Here is a 25,983-nt window from a genome sequence, read left to right as displayed (position 1 = left end):
CTGAAAGGTTCAATGTTGGGAGCTGAGGGTGCAGAATCTGGCTCTCCTGCTGAGACAGCAAGGAAGGTGTCTGAGGCAAGTGCCATGGAGATATTTGTGACACACTGCGCAGGAGCAGTTACCAGTATTGGCGTGGCCAGTCTGGAGCAATCAAAATCATTCTTGGTTTGTCCTGTTTGACTTTTAACAGAACTTTGCAAAGTAGAGGCAGAGGGGGAAAGGCATAGACTGATAGGTTTTCCCAGCTGAAGGACAGGGCATCCACTTTCCAGGCTTTTTTGTGGGGAGTCCTTGTGCAAAATTTTTCCAACTGATAGTTCCGGGGGGAGGCAAACAGATCTATGTCTGGGCTCCATCATTTGCTTGTCAACATGTTGAAAATCCATGGTTCCAGTCTCCACTCGTATGGGTCCATGAGATTTCTGCTCAGTATGTCTGCCAGTGTATTTAATTTTCCTGGCAGGAATTGAGCTTGTAGGTGCACTTAGTAGCCCAAGGCTGTGTTACACAATGCCATGGCTAGTCTGCAGAAGGGGTAGGAATGTGTACTCCCCTGCTTGTTTATGTACCACATAACCATAGTGTTGTCCGTCTTTACCATTAGTTGTCCTGGAAGAATGTAGTCCTTGAAGGCTGTCAGAGCATTCTGTACAGCTAACATTTCTTTTTGATTGATATGCAGGTGCATTTGATTTGGGTTCCATTTGCCGTGAATGCACTTCCCTGCCAGGTGAGCTCTCCATGCATAGTCTGATGCGTCTGTTGTAAGGGTTTGGGTGGCAGGGGGTAGTGTGAATGGCAGTCCCTTGTTTTTGTGGCAGGCCTCTGCCCACCACAGGAACTCCAGGCATAGGCAAGGAATGATAGGAATCATTGTTTCCAGACTGTGACAATGTTGACTCCATAGACTTTTTAAGTACCACTGAAGTTTCCTCACATACAGTCTTGCATACGGAGTTAGAAGAATGCAGGAGGCCATGAACCCCAAGGCTTGCAGTATTTGTCTTGCAGACAGCAAGGTATTTTGGCCACTTGTTTGAAGTAAGTTACCAAATGAATTAGCTTTTCTGGCATGAGGAAAGCCATCTGGGCAGTTGTATTCAAGCTTGCACCCAGGAATGTAATCTGTTGAGAGGGTGCCAGTTGTGATTTATTTTCGTTTATGGTGTACCCTAGACAAGTTAGAACCCTTTTTACAAACGCCAGATTATTTAGAAGTACGGTCTGGTTTTCTGCCTGAATTAGACAATCGTCCAGGTATGGATATATCTGAATATTTTTTTGCCTGCAAAATGCAATTACTGGAGCCAGGCACTTTGTGAATACCCTGGGCACAGTAGACAAGCCAAAGGGCAGTGCAGAGAACTAATAATGCAAGTAGCCTGCTTTGAAGCATAGGTATCTTTTGCAAGATTCCCTGATTGGGACATGCAGGTAAGCTTCTTTTAAATCTAGAGTTGCCAACCAGGCATCTTTGCCTAGCATAGGAAGTAACTGGTGAAGCGTCAGCATCTTGAATTTTGGAATGTCCAGAAAGGTGTTTAGAGTAGACAGGTCCAGAATTGGATGCCATGATTTGTCTTTTCTGGGTACCAGGAAAAGCCTGGAATAGAAACCTTGTCCCTTTTCCCCTTTTGGTACTGGCTGAATAGCCCCCATGTTTAAGAGGGAAAGTACTTGTTTCTGAGCCTCTGCCCACTGATTTGCGGGCAGGTATGGCCACCCGCTTGGAGTTGGCAAGGTGTGGAAATGAAATCTGTATCCCTGGGACACTATATTTAAAACCCATTTGTCCTGGGTTATGAGTTCCCAGTTTTTTGCATGAAAAACAACTTTCCCCCCAAAGGGGCGGCTAAAAGGTAAGTGCTTGGTAATTTTAAAGGAAAGTCATTGAGACTGTTTACCATAGGGGGGTGTCTTGTTATTTCCAGATTTGGAAGTTGAGGCCCTCCCCCATCCCCCATTGCTTAGTTCTGAAAGTCCCCTGGGACTGAAACCTGGTGCTTTTGGTGTGTCTGGATTTGGCTCTAGAGGATCTAGAAGGAGCTGGAAAGGACCAATTCTTAGTAGGCCAGTGCCTACTGAATCTTGGAGGCTGCACTTGTAAGAAATCTTTTACAGTTTGCATAGATTTAGCTTTATCTTCCATCTTTTTTAAAACTTCTTCAGCCTTATTGCCAAACAGGCAGTCCTGATTTAAAGGAGCATCAAACAATTTTGCTTTAACATGATCAAGCAGAGACTGCTCCTTAAGCTAAGCATGCCTTCTAAGCACAGACCCAGTAACAGCAGCCCTAAAACCACATTGCAAAGTATGTTTTCCAACTTGTTCAGCAGAATACAATAAATCCTGTAATTCTTTATTTTCCACACAGTCAGAAATCAACATCATTTTCTGTTTAAGCAGTCCAATAATATGCTGTTGCTATTTTAACATATGAAATTGGCAGTTTAAAAGCCCTGATAGCCAAGGTTGCAGAAGTATAAACCTTTTTACCCCATCTATCCAGCACGCTGGAGTCTCTACCAGAAGGGGTAGGATTTTTAGCAGTAAAAAACTTAATTCCCTTAGGTCCTTGAGAAATGGTTTCAGGATCTGCAACAGGATTTTTGAAAAGGAACTTGTGGGACTCAGGAACCCTATAGTATCTGTCAGGTTTACAAGGAGCAGGAGGCAGGGAATCAGGGGCCATACTAGATTCCAAGAACACATCATCAACGATGTCTAGTACAGGAGGTATAGCCAAAGGCCTATGCTGAGGTAAAAGAAGGAAATCCCTAAGCCTCTTTTTTGAATCAGAGAATTCCTGACTTTCACAGTGGAAATGCTCCCTTAAGGTATGTAAAGTTTCACCAAAAGAGAAATCCTCAGGGGGGAGCAGAGGGAATGGAATCCTCTGCATCAGAATCCTCTTAAGTAGGTATGGACAAATCCAGGTCATTAGAAGAGTCAGAAGAAACAGAGTCCTGATCAGAAGATTCATAGTCAAGCTCAGGCCTAGGCCTCTTAGAAGGGGGTGACTACCCCTGATTAGAGTAATTAGCTCTTCAGCCATTTTGATCATTTGTTTTTTAGGCATAGGGACCTGAACATGTGACCTGGGCATCGTTGTTTTTGACATAGATCGAGATTTAGGCCTTAGTACTGAAGGAGGAGTTGGTTTGATATGCAAGTCTATAGGCCTGAATACACCCTCAGAAGCCGGTGCCTGCTCAGCGGCTCCAGACTCATCCAAGGTAGAGAGACATCCGTGGGTTCCATAGTTGAAGTATCGCGTGGCATACTGGACTCCGAATGGGTCTCAGTAGAGGCCTGCGAATCAGAAGTAGCGGGTATCAGGGGCTGCGAAAGTGCCTCACTGAGTACCAGCGAACTGGCGACTGGCTTAGGAGAAGCGTGGTAGGCAGGTTTGGACCTCAACAGCCTGTCTCTGTCTTTATCTTTGCGTTTTTTCAAAATTCCGGTAGTCGCATGGCTAACCGGCGTAATTTCTGGATAATTAAACCGAGAACCAAAATATTTAGAGGCAAAAATGTACCGACGGCGGATAGTGCGCTCATTAAATAAAGCACAAAACCGACACAGCAAGGTACATCGCGGTCAGGGCCTAGGCAAGGAATACAGTACAGATGAAAATTTTTATGAGGCATTTGCTTTCCACAAGTAATGCAATTATTAACTTATACTGACATCGTAAGAAGCAAGAAAAAGTTTCCCCGACGGGGTATTTAGCTTTAAGTTGAAGACTTCAGTTCTGAAACTCGAAAACAAAAATTTCAGGAGTCGGCTGACTGGCACTTGCAAACTGCTTCTGCTTCGTGCACCGCATGGCAAGAAAGACAGAGGTAATGACATCGGCTGCATGTTTTATACCCCTGACTACCTGACGTCATGGAAGAAGGTTTTTTTTCCACTTTATATGATTGGTGTATTTTCTATGTATTTGACTATTTTCATGTACTACCTCTATTCAATTGTCCTGTTTTTAGCATTAATGATGCTGTACCTATCTTTGTCTATTGTCTATTGTACTTAAATTTCTGGAGCTTTTCTCCCCAGGCCTCTACTGAAAATGGACATATATCCAGCTAGACTAGCCCGGTCAACAAATGTAAAATAAATAAATAGAAGGGACAGCAACAGACGCAGGACCCAAGACTTTGTTAATCAGGTCAACTGAGGGCAACCTGCCAGCAGATTACCCAAATGTAATAACTGCAACAGTGAAATATAAAGAACATTAGTAGTTACATTATTATGTAATATTTCTAAACATTTTAAGTAATAGTTATAATATTCAGACACTGGTCTACAGCTAATAACGTTACCCAAGGGACTGATACAGGTGTCGAAAGACCTTTGCTAGAAGAGCTATACTGGTCTACTGTATATGGGATAAATGTTAGTGTCAGACCCAAGTCTGTTTTTTCAACAGTACAGATTTAGCAAACCTCAAACTTAGCAGTGTTGCAGTCAGTGAATTTGGCAACTGTAACAGAAAAAGCACAACCAAGGTAAGAGCATTAAGGATGCCATTACAAAGAAAAGATGGTATGATAGCCACAAACACACGAAGAATGAAAGGAGCAGAGTCATACTATGAAACAATCCAATAACATATTATAACATTTAGCTGAGTTAGAGCTTCAAGGTTCTGCATTATTAAAAAAAAATCGGATATATGGAGCACTTCAACTATTAAGCAGCTCACAAAGAATTGCAGCTGGGTGGGCATATAAAGAAAAATAGAAGTTATGTACTTACCATAACTTGGCATCTGTGTTGTCCATTTTCATTTTTCCTCACTGTTGGGTTTTCGGATCCAACATCAGATCCATCTCGGCCGCATTCACAAGATTTTAGGATCAGCGTCTTGGAGTTCCTCCCTTTCCCATAATGCATCATACCTTTCCTAACTCTTCAGAACGAGTTTGCTGCCCTAATGGTTATACAGCCAGAAGAGATGGAGCAGAACAAGAGATTCTGGAGCCTTACCTATGAACCTGTGGATTCCAAGGCTGAGGGATGGATGGTTGGGAAGTGAGACGAATGAAAATGGACAACACAGATGCCAAGTTATGATAAGTACATAAGTTCTGTATCTGATGTTGTCCTTTTCATTCTTCCTCACTGTTAGGTCAGACTCCTCAGCTGGCCTCTAAGAAAGGATATATCAGAGTACTGTCAAGCCTAAGGATGCCCTGCTTCTGCTGGCAATGCCCAATTTATAATGAGAAACAAACATGCGTGAGTGTTAGCCCAAGTGGCTGCAGCACATATTTCATCAACAAATGTTCTAGCAGAAAAAGCTGAAGAAGTGGCTATGGATCTAGTAGAATGGGCTTTAGGTGAACAAGACAATTTGACTCCTTGATGGGAATACATGAAAGGAATACAATCCGTTACCATTTAGCCAGGGTAATCTTGGATACTGCTAGGCCAAAACGATTAGTAGAAAAGGATACAAAGAACTGATCAGATTTTCTGTGCTCCTTTGTCAGGTGTAGACAGAAACGCAACTGTCTATGAACATCGAAAAGATGCAACATGTATTCTCCCTTGTTTGAATAACTTGGAAAGAAAACTGGCAACTGAATGGACTGGTTAATGTTGGATTCTGTTACAACTTTAGGCATAAAGGTTGGATTAGTTCTTAGGGAAACTCTGTCTTTATGAAAAATGATGCAAGGAGGCTTGGCTGACTAGGCTTGCAGTTCAGATACTCTCTTGGCTGAAGTGATAGCTACCAAAAAAATAGTCTTCCATGATGAAAGAAATTTCATGTCATATCTGCTGGTTCAAAAGGTTTTTGAGTGAGTCCTTGAAGGACAATTGTAAGGTCCCAAAGGGAGAGAAGGATTTTTTATTGGAGGTCTTAGCAAAAAAATATCCCTCATAAAGGCTTTGCATAACTTCGACGAGGAAAAAGAGGAAGATCCCTTTCCTGACTGAGGATTAGAAATGGCAGACAGCTGTAACTTAATGGTAGAGAAACTGGCACCATCATGAAAAAGTGAACTCAGAAAAATGAGAATAGCTGATGTAGGAGTTTTAAATAGATCAATATTCTCCTTTGATGCCCAAACTGTAAATCCTCTCCACTTACTGATATAGATCTTTTTTGTGGAAGTTTTCTGCAAAGCCAAGATTAGGTCACGAACTGGAGAAGCTAGCCTGGACTTTCTTATATATTGGAGAAACCATGATGTTAGCTTGAGAGTGTGGAGATTGGGTTTTCGATGTCTTGATGGATGGGAGGAAAGGTCCTGATTGGGATCCAATATCCATGGGGGATAATATAGGTGAGACCATAGGAAGGGGAATCATACTTGACGAGGCTAGAAGGGAGCAATGAGGATCACTGAGCACTTCAGCCTGCTGGCTTTCTGTAGAAACTTTGGGATCAAGGGAAAGTGGGGATTATCATAAAGGAGACCCAGGGGCCAACTGTTGACTACAGCATCCTCGGTGACTCCCCTTTTGGGGGGATTAGAGCAAAGTACTTCATGCACTTGTTGTTTAGGAGAGAAGCAAAGAGATTGCAGCAAGGTTATCAGTATGATGTCTGCCAGATCCAAGGTTACACCGGGATCCGAAGAATTAGGATCCTAGTATGATTGGATCTGAGGGGTAGACTTATCTGCCAGTCTGGAAACTGTTGGATCTGAAGAGACTCTTGGATCCAAGGACGTTTTGGTCTGCATCAGATCCGAAGTTGGCAGATCTGATACTTTGTGAAGACGAAGCTCTCAGGGGAAGGTAAGAGGGCTCTCTTCTTCAGTTCTTTAGAGGCTGAAGGCTTGGAGGGGGTTTGAGCCCCAGAAGAAGGTGACCGATCTCTCAAAATGAACTCTGTCCTCCTATCAGAAAGGGCACGAGAATTAAATGCAATGCATATGTCGCACTCAGCATTTAAATGCCCCGGCCCAAGACAGTACACACACCTCTTGTAGGCATCGGAGTTTGGTATTTTGTGCCCACAAAAGGTGCAGCTCTTGAAACCTGTTGGCTTCTCAGCCATAACTAGGCCAACAGAAACACTCCACACACACAAGCACACACTTCAGGAGAACAAGCACCTAAACTAGTCAATACTACCAGAAATGTTCTAGGATAAATGCAAATAAAAGAAAGTTTGTTTTTTTTCTTATAAATATATAACAACGAGGAAAGTGAGAAGAGGAGGCCAGGGGGACAGGCTCTTAATGCCGTCGTTAACTAAGTATGGGAAGCGAGGTACATAAAGGACAGAAAGAGCAGCACAGCTTAGCACAAGAAAAGTAACTTACTCTAGTTAGAGAGTTAGACGAAGCCAAAAGGAAGCAAAAATACTGAAATTCCTAACTTACAACCCTTACACATGACTGAAACTAGCGGACCATGTCTGTGCAGGATAGTGGCAAACGAGATCTGAAGAGTTAGGGAAGGTATGATGCATTATGGGAAAGGGAGGAGCTCAAGACTCTGATCCTAAAGTATTGTGAATGCGACAAGTCAGATCCAATGTCAGATCTAAAGACCCAACAGTGAGGAAGAATGAAAAGGACATCAGATCGGTCATGTTATGCATGGCAGGTAAATGTAGCTAAACCACAGAGTCAAAGAAATGAACTTTCTTACATAATGTGGACGGGTGTCCAGGGATCCTAGTTTCTGTGGGTCTGTGTTCCGTATGCTCTGGATGTTCAGCTCCAAGATGTACTCAAATCTTGGCCACAATATGTCGAGCAAAGTGTCCCAATACCTAAAAAAGAGAAACACATTAAAATACCACAGCTAACAGTAGAGGCACGTTCAAGAAAAAGTTTAGGCCTTGAATGGGGGAATAACCTCCTCTTCCTCTGCAATTCTACTACTCTACAATAGCCTTGAAAAAAAAAAAACACGCACAGAAAGCTAAGGGATAGTGGAATATGTGCTTAAAAAAATACAACTGTAGTTTTCTGCTGCTCAAAAAAAGACTTAATGCAAGTTATATGTCAAACTATAACAAAACAATTTAAAAAAAGACCAATCTGAGAAGGCCTACTGAGAGCAATAGTCTCTCTCGCTATCTTGGAGTAAAGATAATACAATGTAGAATATACACATTTCATACTAGAAGACAGACCAAAGGGGAAAAAAATCTAAACTGCTTTACATAAATTTCTGTTTAAAAATATCTGAATTTGTTCATAAGTTTATACTAGGCTAACGGCCACAAGGATCTTTACAAGCCTAGCCATGCAACCCAACTAATTTTTGTCCCAAAGTTCCTTAGATGCCTATATGGAGGGGGTATGTTAGTAAAGCAATAGCAAAGAGTTATGTGGGGGTATGTTAGTTGGGGATTAATTTACTTACTGTTGACCTCTGTCTGTCAGAGACATGGGGACTGGACACAGAGTGAATATGAAATTTCCCATCCAGTGATCAAGGTTTCTTCTGAATAGGGTTATGGGTGAAGTTTGTTTCATGTAGCTGAACAGCTTACTCCATAGTGCGAGGATCCTTTGACACACATATTGGTCTCTCCTGCATGTTATACTTATGTTGCAGGCAAAGTTTCGGTCTTTAGATCTAGTGCTGTTTGCTTTGTGGCTGTGCAAAAAATCTATCAGAGCTGGATCGGAGGAAGCCTTATATATTAGGCATAGATTGCCTTCACGTAACCTGTAGGAGACTGAGTACAAAGATTGGGCCTTAAGGTGATCTGTGTAGGACAGGGTATTCAGACCCTGGATTCTCCTGTGAGGAATCTTTGAAGGCATTCCAAGGAATGCAAGAGCCTTATTAGGTAAATGCCAAAGGGGACACTGTACTCAATGATGGGTCTGATGAGGGCCAAGTAGAGTATTACTAGAACTTCCTTGGATGTGGACGTCACACCCTTTCTTATGAGTTGGGTAATACAAAACTATTTTCTTACTATCTTGGCTGTGTGTTGGCTGAAGGCCAGATTACCATTTACAAAGGTTGCAAGATCCTTAACTATCGGGTCAACTCTTAGGCGGTGTTTTATCAATGGAGTAATTCACTTGTGTGGACAATTTCTTAAAAGGCACTTTAATGTATTTCTTTAGTTTGAGCTGTAATCCATGGCTTTGGCACCAGTCATTTGCTTGTGTTAGACCTTCTTTAGGATGTTGCTGACACTGGGGGAATCTATGATAGCTCCCAATTTACAGTCATCTGTGAACTTGGTGAGCCAGAGGGCTTTGATATTAACCTTTACTTCCAAGAAGTATATTCCAAACAGAAGCAGACCCAACACACAGCCCTGGGGTACTGAGCTGGTGATCGGTTTCCTGGTGGTGATGGTCTCACCGATCATCCCATGTTGGTGAGTACCAAGTCCAACAAGTTTGATCTTCTGGCTGGAGTGCACATGATCTGGTCCAGAAAATGTGCTGAGTTAGAAGCAGTTTCCCAGTCTATAAAGGGCAGTTAAACTCTCCAATAAACAGGGTATTTGGTTGGATGATGAGTGCCTCTAGTAGGTCTAGGTAAGAGTTGTGAGCTTTGTGGGTCATAAAGGATGACCTGTAGCTGGCCAGGACACAGTAACGTACCTTGTCTATAGAGACATGGATGTGGATGAACTCCAGGGCATCATCCTGTTTAACCAATCTGAAGATGTACTTGTTACTAACGTAGATCGAAACACCTCCAACCTTTAGCCCCTGTGTGTGCTGCTGTTGATCTAAATGTGTGGAAGACAGTGTAGCATTCTACTGCCAGAGTACTTTCGGTGGCTTTAAACCAAGTCTATGTGAGAGCACTGATGTCTACATTCTCCAGAGTGAGCACAGCTGTGTAGGGCGTGAGGTTTCTTGTTTAGGCTCCAAGCACTGAACATTAACACCTTAAGGTTGCTTTGATATTTTCCACTCTACTCTTCCAAGGTGAAAGCAACCTCATCTGACTCTTAGTAAAACCACTCAGCTGTATTTTTGAGAGGCTATGCAGCCCTGGAGTGCAATACTGGATACAAAATTTGTATCTGTAGTGGTGCTCTCCAGAGCAAAAGCTCTGGTTAGCACCCAGACAACACAGACAAAGAAATCAAAATCTTAGTGGACATTCTCAGCTAAATGCATTTCCCTTTATCCATAAAAACACTGCATATTTGTACAACACTATTAACTCTCTCTCTCTTGGGAAATGAAACCAGACAAAAGAAAAAAAAAACTCCAATTATACTACAAAATGAGTTAACATTATGGTGCACATCACAACAATCTACAGCCAAATCAACTCAACCAAAGCCAAGTGTGATAAGGAAACTCCTGCAACCATTTTATAAAGAAGGAATCCATCTTCTTTATATTATCTTAGACAAGAAATGCCCCGATACAATCAACTAACTAAAAAAATTCCTAAAAACACGAACACAGTGTTCAGCCACAACTCAAATAAAAAAAGCACTGTTAGCAGCAGGAAAAAGTCTGCTCACCTATAGAAAATTCATTATATTAATTTATTCAGAGGCAATTCCAAGATAAAAAAATCAGATTTTTTTTATCTTGGAATTACCTGTGAATAAACAAATAGAACACATTTTCTAGAGGTGGGCTGACTTTTTCCTGCTGGTAAGTGTTTTTTCTTGGTTTAAAAAAAAAAAAAAAAACAGTCCTGCCACACCATCTAACCATAAAAACAAGTACAGCAAAAGTCCAGAAATGAAATGATCTTATAGCTGAAACAGCAAAGGCACATCAACCATGTAACAAAAGGCCACAGCAATGACAACTATTTAACATTTAACAGTCCTACCTCACTTAAACACTCATATCCTAGTGCAATGACCTAGCCCAGGAAAGTCCAAGCATAACCAACCTATGACTGGAATTGTAATATCACAGCTGCTTACTACATCTATAATAGTGCCCGAGCAATTGTGAAAACCAGTTTATTCTTCTACAGATATGTTATAATTCATGCTAGCCTCAAGAATAAAGCTGAAAAGGCCACTAAGAATCAAGAACCCGAGGCAGAAGAATAAGCTCAGCTTATCTCAGTTCTCTGATCACAGACATGGTAGAAAAATAAAAATATCTAACTATAACGAAACGTGTGGAAAATCTCTACAGAAGCTTGTGACACCCTTATCAACAGTCCCAAATACAGCTATGCTGAACATTTCCTAAACATACTCAACAATAGATTCCCTTCGCAGAGACTTCCCTTACTATGGAACAGGGTCCCGATCTACATAAGACAGAGTCCCTCACTATCACTCTTCAAGAGGAATCTTGATGAGTGGATGGGTAACAGAAAGTTCACACCGGGGGTCACACCAACAGCACCACTAGATAGGGACCAAGGGTACTAGCTGCTAGTACAAGGGTCTAGGAAACTACTAAAGGGGCGGTAAATACCGCACAACGTGGCTGGGCTAATATATGCCTTCGGGCAGATAGCCAGTACCAACCTATGAACCTATGAACAACTACTAACTTGTTAAAGAGCACCTGGTTCTACTCAATGAGGTTATTCTGACTGCCACTGCTGTAAATCAATCTCACACTATAAAAGCAGTTCAAGTACAGGAGTGTAAGAACTCTACTGCTCCCCTAACCTGTAAAAAGAAAAGCTATACAACACAACAAAGGTCTGATAAGAGAACTGCCTGAGTAATAGATGAACTCCTACATTACAAATTATCCCAATCTGTCATGTCCACAAAATGCAGCCTCAATAAGTTTAGCTGTTATACAGTGAGCACAATAAAAGTATGCCAGCCGGAAAGTAAAGTGACAGTGGTGTCACTCAGACTTTAAGAGCTGTCAGATCTGAAACAGCTTAGGAAAGATAAGTCCTACAAAAGAATCTCCATTCCAAGAAAATTAGTCTGGTAGATAGGAGAGAAAATCTATCTAAGTTAAGCAATGTCAAAGAAAGAAGTTTAGCATAGCGGAATGCACGTTACAGTCTTGGGAAATGAAATCGATTACCCTTATAATAACAGAAACATGCATGTGTCACCTGTGCTGATATAAATGTGCAGAACACACGGTAATGCAAAACAAAGACAGGGGTATTAAAGATGCCCTGTACTTCATGGCAATTGCTACAGCACCTTGCACATCCTACCTTGGGCATTTTTTTTTTTATCATAAGCACCTTTACTATTTGACTGCACTGGTCACCTCTACTTGCATGACGCCCTGAACTGCATGGATTACAGTCTTCTGTAAATCTATTCCAAGACATCTCAGAGCCGATTCTCAGCTTTAAACACTTCTTATCAAACTTGCATGCAGGAATACTTCTTAGTATTTCTTCTCCCAGCTTCCTAAAACTGCACCCTCAGACCATAACAGCAAATATCCTTTATCTCCTCACCCACATTTTACACTGTCTAGCAAATCTAGCCCCCAATATCCATCTGCATTTCTATCTCAAGGTTCAAGCTCTAGTGCCTTTTTCCTGTGCATGCCTGCAGGTTAATTAACAGCCCTGGGCCTCCCATGCCCTTCTCTTTCCATGCTCCTGAGTCTAACAAGATGAAATGCTTCTAAGTCCTTTTCCATCACAGCCTGCTATACACATATACAGCAAGACATGCAGAGTAAAATATATTTTAATGTTATTAACCTTTGAAGCCCAATGGACATAGCTGTCCCTTTGCAGGGGTGATATGGGAACACTGGCTGGAACACTGGCTGTTTAAGTGACTTACTCAGACTCGCACAGTCTGCTAGTGGAAGTTGAGGGAATCCATCTCAGGACTAGATAAAGCCTGTTGGCAGTTCATAGCCCTAACCATCTCAGTTGAACTACCAGAATGACAGTTACTTGACTCCACAATAAGTTTTTACTTTTTTGGTAGCCTGGTACAACTGGAACACCCACAGAGAAACCTTACTAAAAGGCAACAAGGCTTAAACACCATGAAATACATGGACCACCTCAAAGCTCTGTCAATATATTTGGTATCCTACAGACTGCTAAGAGGGGACCAGTGTCTGTCATACAAGGCATCCTCCAAACTGTTACTGATGGATTTACTGCACATCAGCAAGTTAAACGGCATCAGAAAGACTCACTCTAGGGATCTAAACCTATTCTACAACATCAACAGAATTGTTTGGAGGGATAGGTATATTTCACACAGGATACTGCTGTTATAGAACAGACTCTCCGTCCACATAAAACAAACTTCATCCCTGTCCATTTTCAATTGCAACTTAGATCTATGGATGGGGAAAGAAAATCAACCCCAGAACTACCCCAGTACTATTAATGGACAGATGCAGCTGCTAAATGCATCTCATGCATGGGTCCCCTCAAACTATCCATGACATAATTTCAGTTATTCTCATTAGGGGTAATAAATAATTATTGATCATGAGATGGGTAAGGCAAATCTATAATCGAATGGGACAGGTTATTTCAAGCACAAAAAGGGAGACTGGCTAGACTTAAAATGGCCCGCAAGGGCAGCTAGCCTAGTACTTACCCATGAACCTGTGGTAGATGTGACTATTTCAAGTAACAATTTTGAGACATGATCTGTGGTAGATGTGACTATTTCAAATTTTGAGACATGATCTGGGCCTCTTAAAGATTTGTAGCTAGTTTAAAAGTACAGACACATAGCTAGAAATGCGGTGCAAAATGGTAAAAGTCCTACCAATGAGACAGACATCCTAGGTTTGGATCAGCAGCCTAGGCACCGGAGGGGTTGGGAGGAATGGTGAAGTGATGAAGCAGTGACCACTCCTCTCTCAGGAGGAATGGTTGGGTGTGCATGCCCAAGCTGAGCAGCACTCCATGTTTAGGACCCTGGTACAGACCAGAGACTGGATAGAGGTGCTTGCCGTAGGGGAGGGGGGGTTCTGAGGGTAACATTAGTTATGGAAGAAAGTGACATCCCCTTCCAAAAGCCCACTGCACAGTTCCTCTTGAACATCTACGGGCAAATGCAAAGGAGGAGCGGCACTAGAGACATAAAGGCACTCCCCATTTAAATGTTATACATGTGTAACAACTTTTACACACAGATTATATGACTATCACACATTTAACACTGCACTGTAACCAGCGATGTATGATTCTACAGCTAAATACATATTTCAAGAAGTTACTTACTTATCAACAGCTGGGATGTTCCTTTTTGCCATGATGGCTTTGAAACGCAAGATGATGTGAATGCAGAGGAAAATTGCAATGCTGTCATAGCAGTCAGAAACATATGTGTCCATGTGTTTCTAAAAAAAGAAGTGAGACAGAAGGCATGCTTACTAATGCAGACACTGATAACATATGAATTAGCCCTGGTAATGAAAGCAAAATATTTGGGAGAGTGAGTTTCCGTCATATCCCATAAATGGCACTACGCTCAGTACATGCATGGAAAGGTAAGCCAGGCAACTTAAGTCTCCCCCACTCTCCTCCTGCATGTTCAAAACTGCAACTATTGTACATGTACTCACTGCTACAAGCATATTGGGTTTTCCACGAATGACATATACCAGTGCAACCTCATAATTAGTTACAGCCCCTATAGTTTTGTCTGTGGTTGCCATAGCAACCAGGAGTAATATTTGTGACACTTGATGTTTATGACAATCGTGTTGTGGTTCTTTTAAGGTCTATTCTGGTACCTAGGTACTTCTAGAAGTCTACTTGCTCATCTAGTAGTGAACTAGCTCTAACTATATTACAGGAGATTTTATCTAGTGAATTTCAGAAGTGTTTCCAACGTAAGCGATTTTCCCTCATTAACGACTACTACTTGTTCACTACCTGTCAAGTCAGGATGTTTGACAATAACCGTGAGTCAGGAGATGTGATATAGCTTTCATGCATTCTAACAGAATTTTCTAGAAGCAAGGGCATACTATATGGTGTGCTCATCAATGTAACCAGCTCAGCTGCCTTAAAAACGTATACCCATATAAGAAAGTGCTTTTAAAAAAAAAATCTGTATAACACGCAACAGTACATATATGTGTCTGGTTTCCTATCAGATCCTCTATATTTGTAGATTTTAAATTAGGCTATTTATTTTGGAAGCCTCATCTTTTTTGTTGCTGGGAACAGCTCTAGCTGCACTACAGTTTTACATGGAGATGCAAATTAGTCTCCCTCTCCAGGTGTTCACCATCATAACTTCCACAGTCCATCTCCGTTCATGACAGGACGGGTTGTAGCACTTTTGGTTGCTCATCCTCCTGTAACTCCAGATTCAATGTATTCTGCCTTGTACATGTGCCTGAAATTTCTGCTACAGTTCTGTTCCCCACAAACTTCAGTGCCTCTTAGTTAATCTGCTTTATGAACAATTTCACCTTCAAGCTGTGGACTTCCCCATAGCTTTGGATTCTTGGTTCGTTTCCAACCTGTAAATCAGATAGTCTTCAGCAGTTCCTGTTATAGTACTGTTTCTGTCTATGCTGACTGCTTTCCTGCATTTCCTTTATTTTATATGTTAATTTTGTAAACACAAGTGATGTAGATGAAATAGGCAATTTCCTTTTCAAGTTTCTACTCGTCAACCAAGTAACCAACACAAGTAACAGTGTTCTCCACCAAAACTAAAAGATCAAAACACTGCTCCAGTAGTCACAAACATCAATTTTATTAAAAGTTTAAGCACTTTCATTCAGTAAAGTATGAACTTCATCAGAAACTACTCATACGCCCACTTCACTTCACTTCCTTTTTAAATAGGAAAAGGCAACAAAAACAGTGAATGAATTTAAAAAGATACACACATAAAAGCACCTACTTACAACAGTATGCATGCAGAACAAAAAGCTAAAAATCATTATGACTACCAGACAATAATAAAGAACATGGTGGGAAATGCATATATACAAGCTGAAAAAACTTTTACAGAAGAACAAGTAACAAATAATAAATACATTGTGCTAAAAAGAATATTAAGTATAAAAAACACAATATGTAAAAAAAAAATCATAGAGACGCTGCCTTGTTTCTTAAAACAGGTTTGATCGAAATCACGCAGAACACTTACATTGAGCAAATCCTGCCAATAATACTGTCTTTGCTCAACTAAAAGTTCCTAGTCCCCCCTCTACTAGGAATGGGGACCTTTTCTATGGCAGTAAAGGCAAACTTCCCAAACTCATTACAGCTATTAGAGTGCTTTTGCAATGCTTTAGTTTCTTTTAAGTCGCTCATTTTTAACCTTCCAAAAAGGGGAAAATAATCTGAAATCCAAGTGGCCCCGGATTCAATCTCTTGATAATCTCAGCAGTCACTTGCTCAAACTCTTGCTCGTCTGAACAAAGTTTTTACTCTATAAAACTCACCGTATGGAAGTGTATAAACAGGGGAGGGTTGGCACTTGAGGCAAAAGGAAAAGTTTTAGCAGATGTCAGCTTCTGATATAAAGTAGAAAAAGTACAACAAAAATCCAAATAAATTACTGCTGAAATCGAAAAGTAAAAGACAACCTTTTATCCCTATTTTGTAAGTGCTGAAAAGCTTCCAGATGTTACTTGTGTTCCTTTAACAATAAAAGAAAATCAATATACATGTAAAATGCTACATTACTTCAAAAATAAACCTCTTTATATATAACAAATAATTTTCCACTTTACAAAAAAATTCTCATAAGTGGGTGCAAACCTTGTGCCCAAAGCTGTTCCACATACCTTCCTATAATACCCTCAATCAAAAAAAAAAAACAGTTATTACTAAAATCTACCAAATACAAACATCTACTGCTTCTTCTCTCATTAAAACATCCCTTAATCATGTTCGATGGAAGAACATAACATCCACCATTACAAAATGAACCGTTACCCCATTGACTTTTCTTTATTTGCTGTAAAAAAATATGTGAAGTGTTCTTAACATAGGAAGACAACTGTTTAACATAAGGTTGAAAAAAAAAACATACCCAAACCACCACCTAAGCTATCTAAAGGAACCCTTATTTGAGAAATAATCAGCCTTCCTGTGGGGTCATATCTATATTTCTGTATTTTTGGAACAGCACAGTAAGTGCGTGTCAAGCTGGCACCTCAGCGTTTCATAAAAATCTACTGCCAATCATTAGCAGACCGGAGTTCCGCTGTGGCAACCCCTTACTGGGAAAAAGCCGAAAGACAAACAACAACAAAACAGAATACCGGTAAGTGGGGATTTGTTCAAATCAACTCATCTCCACCTTCTCTCAGTAACTATGACCATGCCCTTCCCTCTCTTATCTACTAATTTAGATAAACATTTCTGAATAGCACCCAAAGGATTCTGATCTAATTTTCTGATATTCATAAACATTATTCAACAAATTCGTAACGTGTTTAAATTACACTGCTTTAGGCATGGCCACATGTTATTCCCTTATCAGTTGGTTTAAAGGCAACAGTAGTATCAGTATTTAAATCCTTTAAAGCTTGCCAATCTGTCTTATTTAAATTACACTTTAATAATATTCACACTTTTCTGAACAGTGCAAAACTTCATTGTTTACATTATACAAGACAATTACGGCTTTACTATTAAAATGAGATAAACTTTCTGACTTTTGAACTGTAGTGTCTCAATATTATCCAAAAATACCTGTGATGCTTACAACTTCACATCTACTACTCGAGAAGAAAAATAAAATTTTAACGGTATTTTTCTAATAAAGTACCAAATACCAAAAGCACCACAGAAATTGAAAATTTCAATACAGAAATGAACTTCAAACCCTCGGCTTCTTATTAGTTTTGCTTAAGTTTTCCTTCCAACTTCCCAGATGTAATATCTGACAGCATGGTATAGTGTTCATCCATCTCACGTGCTTGTTGATAATTCTTTCCTCCACACTAAACTCCCTTCTTTTTGAAATACCTTCATGTACTCCACATATATTCTAACATTGCCAGAAAAAACAATAGCCCTCCTCAAAGACTCTAGTATCTGCCTTTAGCTTGCAATGTTTCTGCTGAATGAGTTTTTCCACTGGGCTCCAACAGACTATTACTATTCTTTGTACTAAGGATCCATTTATCACCTATCAAATTTAATAAGCATTTTTATCAACTCCAAGGAACAAGTCAACACTGCTTGCTCCCAATGTACCTGAAAAGCATGATAACCTGGAGTAAATAAAAAAGATGGCTTAACTTTCACATATAAACCTTGAGGCTCTATCTTACGTAAAAGATACTGCTGCAGCGGAATAGTGTTCATAAAACACTTAATTAAAATTTAATGCACAAAAATTAATTAATAAAATCCTCCATTTCTTATTGGTCATTATTCAATGCATCTCCAGTGTTCGAAGGTCCACTGGCTCCCTAGTCAAAAGTCATCCTCCCTATCTCCTTAATTCACTTTCTTATGGTGAGATTTATAGAGCAAGAACTCTTTGCTCAGATGAACAGGAGCTTGAATAAATGGCTGTTGAAATTATCAAGAGATTGAAAGACCTGGACTACTCGGATGGCTAATTATCTTCCTCTTTTTGGAATGTTAAAAATGAGCAACTTAAAATTTTAAATCAGATATTCTTCAAAACAGCAAGAAGTTTATTTTGTAACCCGATATGCACCTTTTACATAGAGAGTTTCTCATATATTAAGAACATGTTGGTTTATAGTTATGATGGAAAGAGGGTTACATGCACTGGAATTAAAGATTTTTTATCGAAATGCCCCAAGTAGAGGGGATCATGCTGTTCATTCTGTAGAAAAAATGAATAATTTGGTTATTAATTGTCAGGGCTGCTCATTGTGTCCTTATTTTTCTAGTTCGGTGGAATTTTGAGATTAAAGGTTATCGTTTTTGTGCCACCAATACAAAAAATTAAATCAGGAAGCAGCAGTATGGTAGCACTCAGGAAGGAGCAGTATAGTAGTAATCAGGAAGCAGTAGTATAGTAGTAATCAGGAAGCAGCAGTATAGTAGTAATCAGGAAGCAGCAGTATAGTAGTAGTCAGGAAGCAGCAGTGTGGTAGTAGTCAGGAAGCAGCAGTGTGGTAGCAATCAGGAAGCAACACTATTGTAGTAATCAGGAAGCAGCAGTATGACAGTAATCAGGAAGCAGCAGTATGGTAGCACTCAGGAATCAACAGTATGGTAGCACTCAGGAATCAACAGTATGGTAGTAATCAGGAAGCAGCAATATAGTAGTAATCAGGAAGCAGCAGTATGGTAGTAATCAGGAAGCAGCAGTATGACAGTAATCAGGAACAGCAGTATGACAGTAATCAGGAAGCAGCAGTATAGTAGTAATCAGGAAGCAGCTGTATGGTAGTAATCAGGAAGCGACAGTAATCAGGAAGCAGCAGTATGGTAGTAATCAAGAAGCAGCAGTATGACAGTAATCAAGAAGCAGCAGTATAGTAGTAATCAGGAAGCAGGAGTATGGTAGTAATCAGGAAGTGACAGTAATCAGTAAGCAGCAGTATGACAGTAATGAGGAAGCAGCAGTATAGTAGTCATCAGGAAGCAGCAGTATAGTAGTAATCAGGAAGCAGCAGTATGACAGTAGTCAGGAAGCAGCAGTATAGTAGTAATCAGGAAGCAGCAGTATAGTAGCAATCAGGAAGCAGCAGTATAGTAGCAATCAGGAAGGAGCAGTATGACAGTAAATCAGGAAGCAGCACTATAACACTAATCAGGAAACAACAGTATATACTATAGAATGTCCATGTGAGAAATTTTACATTGAATAAAGGAACATTAAATGTGGTCTATATGCTAAAGCTGTTTCATGTTTTTTTTTTGTTTTTTTTATCCAGTTTATGTTTTTGCTTATCTGAGAAATGTTTACATTGGACAGAATAAGAAAAATAATATTAAAACACATTAGGGATATACATAATGGGGCACTTACAAGTCTGGTAGCTTTGCATTTTAAAGATAAACATGGGCTGGATCCAACATTAAAGAAAATCTTTATTATGTATGTTTGTAGGGATTCAATGTTATTTTAAATGCTATTGATTTATTGTTGAAAAGGGAGACATGGTTTATGCTCACTTTTGATTTTTTGCAACCAAAGGGGATTAACAATGAGTTAATCACAACATTGATTATAGGTGTTGTGTTTCAGTAATTCTGGACCTTGAAGAGTGTTGGCCAAAGCACTAGTTTGTTAATACAGCAAGTTAAAATGCCAAGAAGTGATTCTTAATCTTTTGTTTATATATTATCTGGCACTTTGCAAGTTTAGGGGTGGTAGTGTGAAAAAGTGAACCCTTTAAAAAGCCAAACTCAGGGTCCAGGGACTGTAGAGCCTCGATGACCCTATTTATGAAGACTGAGGACCACAATGATGTACTCCATCAACCCTGCAAATGATGCTGGTAAGACTGATATGTCTATAGTTGTCAGAGTCTGCAATGGTGCCTCCCTGGTGGAGGGGAACTATTATAGCTGTTCTCCAGGCTTCTTACATCTCTTCAGTGGAGAAGTGGCAAGAAAGTGGTGTTTCATACAGCCCCGAAACAACCTAATGTTTTATCTAGGCCTACAGATTTGCTAGTGATTTTTATCATGGAGAGCACTTGTACCATCTGTTCAGAGGTAATTACTAGGGGGGGGGGTAGTGACTGGATACTTTATACTAGGAAGTTTAGAGACAATAGAAAGGAGGAGATGGAGCTTAACTCATCTGCAAATACACTAGCTATATCCTCATGATTTGAGTGGACAATGCTATTTAGACATGAGCTTGATGCAATGCTGGGTATTATTTCTGAGGTACTTTACATAATTAAATAACGGCTTGAAGTTACCCTTGGTTGATGAGGTACGTTTTAATTCCTAATTGGCAATGCAGGATTTGATCTTGCTCCAGAGATCTCTGTTACACCTTCCAAGGTTGATGATGTGTTAAGTTTTTGTTTATTCTTTATGGCTACAAGTTTTGTTTTTTGTAGTTTGTTTACAGCAGAGTTCCACCAGATGAGTTTGTTTCTAAACTTATGTCTGTGTTGTCTACAAATATGAACTTCCATGTAAGTTGATAAGGGATAATAAACTTTTGGTGTACATGGTGGCATTTGTTATAAGGTCATTAACAGTGGGAGACTACTAAACCACCTCAAGTCATCACTGAGCACAAGGACACTGGTTTTGAAGAACTCTAAAGACAGGTGAGTTGGTCTCTGACTTGCAATGGTATTGTATGGTGTATGAAATATCGTGGTGATCTGATCTGTGACCGTATGATAATAGGCAAGAAGCAAACGGGATGAGTTTGCAAGAACAAGCTCAAGTGTGCTGGTGCCTACACTGGAAAAGTGCATTATCTGAATAAGGGATTTTGTAATGATAAAGTCAAAGTAAAGAGTATATTTATTTGCAGAGGTGCACCATTCAATAGTACACACAAACTTGTCACTTTGTGGAGTGGTAGTTACTGACCCCAAGATAGATGGTGTCTGGGTTAATGGAGAAGGACTCTAGCTTATTAAGATAGTTTTAATGATTTATGGGTATTTGGATAGGATTATTTAGTTGGCCAGAAGATGGTATGAGGTCTGCTTACAGGTATTAGGATATGAAGGAAGCTGAAGTAGTTATCATCCTAGTTTATTAAGCTTGGGTTGATGGTGTTTCAGATAAAGACAGACAAACCATCTTGTACCACCACCAGTACTGCTGCTAACTACATTTGCAGGTCTAAAAAAGTGGCAGTCAGAGAATCCAGTTAACAAGGGAGTGCTGCTGTTGTTCTGGAACCAGGTTTCAGTGACAAACACAAATATCTATCCTTTCTAGAATTACAAAGGCCTCACAAAATAGCATTATTTTATATGGGATCCTAGCACTCAGCAGTACCTGTACTGATATTTGCTAGGTTAGAATTTGTATTGCAAGCCTGAGTAGGCTGACGTTGCCTAAAAAGCACTGTGGGCGGTAGAGAAAGTCAGCCAAGTATGCAAGCACCCTAATGTGACAGGTACACACCATTTTTGACAAAACAGACTGTACTAACATATACTAGGTCTCCGCAGAATGACACCAATAACTAAGCCGGTCTTTGGCTTATACTGTGATATTCTCTGTGACAGTAGGATACTACAAACATGACTATCACAGATGTACAGAAGACAGTTGCTCAAACAGAAAATTATCTGTGAGCAGTAATGTATACATTTGAGAAATTACACAAATATTAATTATTTGCACATTCCAAAACTTAAAGATGGTAGTTCTCATAACTACTGCTACAGCCATTTTTCATTATTTTATTCAGTGTTTGGATAACTCTCACCACATGTCCAACAGATGAAAATAGTGTGAAGCAGACAACACCTAAATTCCCATACATGGGCAAATCATCCGAATTCCTAACTTGTGTATTGTGGACCACTTTCAGACACTTTCATTTTTACATTTGCACTAAGTTAGGTTAAAATAATGATGCAGTTTAGCAGCCTCTTGTCATGTCCTCCTTATGTCTGCCTCGCATTAGGAGACAAATAATTCCATTTACAGCACCCTCTAAGCCTTCGGTTACCTGGTAACAGCTGTCTGGAACATTCCTGGTACTGAAGAAATAGCAAACAAACACTAAGGAGGCTGTCCTTTACACTTGACATATTAAATGCACCCAAATTTTTAGCTTTGTTCATTTAGCCTTTCCTCCAGAGGCTATGGTTTGCATCCATCACTGACAAAAAATAACATTTGGCATTCTTGAGGCTACAGGTGGTATAGACAGTTACTGCACTTGGGCATAGCTAGAATTTGCACTGTATGTCCCCATGAGCAGTTAAGATGCAATTTGGAAACACCAGTTGCACTTAGACGCACTTAACTGAAGTAGTTTGAGATAGTAGTAGGCAAATGATGATACAATGAGATGTAAATGAGGACTATGTGAAAAATCAGGACTGTATTATGGAAATTAGGACCTATTCCAGCATTTGGGTGATTCAGTCATTTTTTTATGTGCATGCATGCCGTGTGCACAAGTTATACAAAAACAAAGTGGTCCTTTTTTAAACTATTTGGCAATCTGCAGAGATGCTTTGGTTTATTGCCAGCTTAGCTGTTTCCCATTGTGTGGTGCTTGTTTTGATCATACTACAACCAAGTCCACTTAGCCATGATGATGAGGAGGTTACAGGTAAAGGCAGTGGCCATGATTTCCATATATGGCACACAAACGCACTCTACCACCTCTTCCTGCATGGCAGGAAGTGTCATGGTCACCTAGTTTGTATGTGCAAAGCGTTTTACTGTTCCTAACTATAGCTTTTTAGTATCTGTAGAGTGGTATAGATAGGAGGGGGCATGATTACACAGTACTTTTTTGTGTGGCCTCATTTTTTTGCTTTGCATGTGACACAGGCTATCCACTCAAACCTTGGCTAATGTCACCAGTGTGTAACCACCCAGGGGAGTTGCCAATCAGCACTTAAACACCTCCTGGTCCCAGACAGTCTTTGGGCAAGTGTTTGCTACTGTAAAAGCCAGTTTCCACTGCCTGGACAAGTTTTGTGTGTGTGTGTGGGGGGGGGGGGGGATTCTTCAGTATGACCCTATTTCTACATGCAGGATGTTTACCGCCTGCTGTGTTCTACAAAACATGCCCATGCATCAATCTGGTGAGCAACTGCCAGTCATCAATCACTGCAGTGCAGCTGTCTCTGTCATTCCTCCCGCAAGTGATGATGATTGCCAACTGACAGCAGTAACACAGCATACCTCTGGCAGGGTTGTGTATGGTATATGCCTGCTCAGGAAAACAAGCAGAGACTTGTCCATACTTATATGGGCCATGAGATTTACTTAGTAACAGTGAAAAACAATACTTGATTCATTCAGTGTTACTTGTGGTTTATGCTATGCAGTGTACAGTAAACTTACATGTAGGCTCTGCTGTGTGGAGTAAGGTAAACTTACACAGTATATCAGGCATTTTTTTTCAACATAAGAAATGGTGCCTTTCATAAGTCTATCATCAGTCATTGATTCTACAATGCTACAGGGCAAACGGCACAAGTGCTAGTTATACTGGCAGTGATGCAGGTTTTGTGACGTGGTTACAGCTATGCTTTTATTCTGACCTGCACTGTCCAGAACAGACTATAATGACTGTTAATGAACACAAACTACTTGCATTAGAAAACCACATACTCTCTTTTTTCCTGTCCCTTTGGTGTTCCCTGCTAAGTATTTTTTACATTCCAGTAAAAGTACTTCAGTAGTAGTGTGTGTAAATCAACTGTTGGGCGAGTACCATTTTTCTCTTACTGGCAACGGTCTACTTGTCCAGCATGCATGTGGACAGCTCTTAGCCCACATCCACCTGTGTTCCCGATGTGTGTCTTTACAAGTATGCAGACGGAGTCTGTCACAGTAAATTGTGCATGAGGATCACCAAGGCATTATTATTGCTCCCCACCATTCCCATGTGCTGGTAAATTTCCTCATGTGCACCTTGTAGCACTCTAACAGTGTATACCTGACTTGCAGTGACAGTAGTCTGGGCTTGACCTCTGTCACAGCACACCAGGTTCTGGGAATCCAATGGCCTGGGTATTGCTGGAGCAAACTGAGAGATACGTCTTTGGCACCTCTATGCATAGTTGTGACAGTAGGCACTGCTACATCTGAAAGGATAGTCTTGGCATCAAGGGGTACAGGCTGTACACAAGAAGCAGATATTAAGCTACATGCCCTCCATGTAATATGTCCTCAGTGAGCTGATTATATGAGCCCATGTCACTGCCAAAGTTGTGTACATTAACATGTTATGTATTTCTGGCAGGCCATAGCTCCATGGAGTTCCAAACTTGTATTTCTGTATTAAATAGATTTCAATGCCCCTTACACTGGTCTATCTGAAAAGATCTGCAAGGTTAGCAACAAGTGCAGGAATGTGGCCTTCCCGAGGTTGCCCTGGCAGCATGACTTTCAGAACCAGATCAACAGACAAGCACCCCCCTCCACAGACACTCAAGTTCCTCTGAATGAATCGGCTCGGGGACACTCAGTATTTGTTGTAACAACTTATATATATATATATATATATATATATATATATATATATATAATCTATACACACACACACACCTCAATAGTTTAAGGATGGATACCTTCTCAAGTAGGTAGTGGTTTCAGTGCATATTTCTCCAAGACCCACTCACCAAACAACACAGCAACATTCTACATATCCTGAGAAAAACAAAGTGGAATGCTTCAGAAAATGAAGAGTAGAAGGGTGGGAGGCATTGACATCAGTTGTAAAACCCATTAATAACGTAATAGAATTTGTAAATGCTGATTTTTTTCAGCTATCATGCACTCATAAATTTAACGAGTAAGCAATTCTCCCTTTCTCGTGTTTTTTCTCCTATCTTACCAGCACCTGAAGAGATTTCCTACAGAAGAGCCCAGCACTAGTGGAGACTAGGCAAGCCGATGCAGCCTGCTCTCAAGTATAAAAAATATTCTTTATTAAGTAATATAGCAATATATGCCCTGCCCCTTAAAGTGGTACCATTCATTAATGCAGTACGAAGCTTTATTTCCACAAAGTATCACTGCAAGGTCATCAGTCCATGGTTAGTACATAAAACCAGATATGTCAACGTATTACTGAAGTAATAGGAACTGTAGAATATCTGTAATCAGAAGTTCTATAACAAAAGCATTACCTTTCAAGGATATTTATCAGTATTTACTGCTTCAGTATTTCATTGCACACACCCAATGACATCTCGTTATACAAAATAACGATCTTAAATTATACAAAGCAACAAATTTCAACAGGAAGTACCATCAGGAACTCATTCATTGCATTGATAAATTAAGAAATATAACATTGCTTAGAGCAAATTTCTAATTGCATAACTGGTTCATTTCCTTTTGTTAAATAAAATGCAATTTATTCTATACACTAACGAGTTAATTTCTCGCCTCCATTTTACATTACTTTTTTCTGCAGGTCCACAGCATCCTGAGGCTACTCAGCCGCATGTCTCCCAGATGAAGGGTTAATCAATACCTCACTCTTACTGCCAGATGACATCTTCACAGAATGTGAGCAGTGGTTCTACCTCTGTGAC

General features: G+C 40.2%; 1 protein-coding gene across 1 annotated transcript in view; it reads right to left on the bottom strand.

The window, feature by feature from the left end:
- The window catches only part of VPS52 (VPS52 subunit of GARP complex), a 449,815-nt gene that overhangs the window by 130,199 nt on the left and 293,633 nt on the right, over positions 1 to 25,983 (bottom strand). The window contains exons 13-14 of the mRNA XM_044083563.1: positions 14,078 to 14,196; positions 7,622 to 7,745 (exon numbers count right to left, since the gene is read on the bottom strand). Of these exons, the coding sequence (XP_043939498.1) occupies positions 7,622 to 7,745; positions 14,078 to 14,196 (243 nt within the window). The remainder of the gene's footprint in view (positions 1 to 7,621; positions 7,746 to 14,077; positions 14,197 to 25,983) is intronic.

The sequence above is a fragment of the Protopterus annectens genome, chromosome 9.part0, assembly GCF_019279795.1.
Source record: "Protopterus annectens isolate FY-2018-M chromosome 9.part0, PAN1.0, whole genome shotgun sequence".
In the NCBI taxonomy this organism is placed as follows: domain Eukaryota; kingdom Metazoa; phylum Chordata; order Ceratodontiformes; family Protopteridae; genus Protopterus; species Protopterus annectens.
This window is presented reverse-complemented; position numbering and strand designations above follow the sequence as displayed.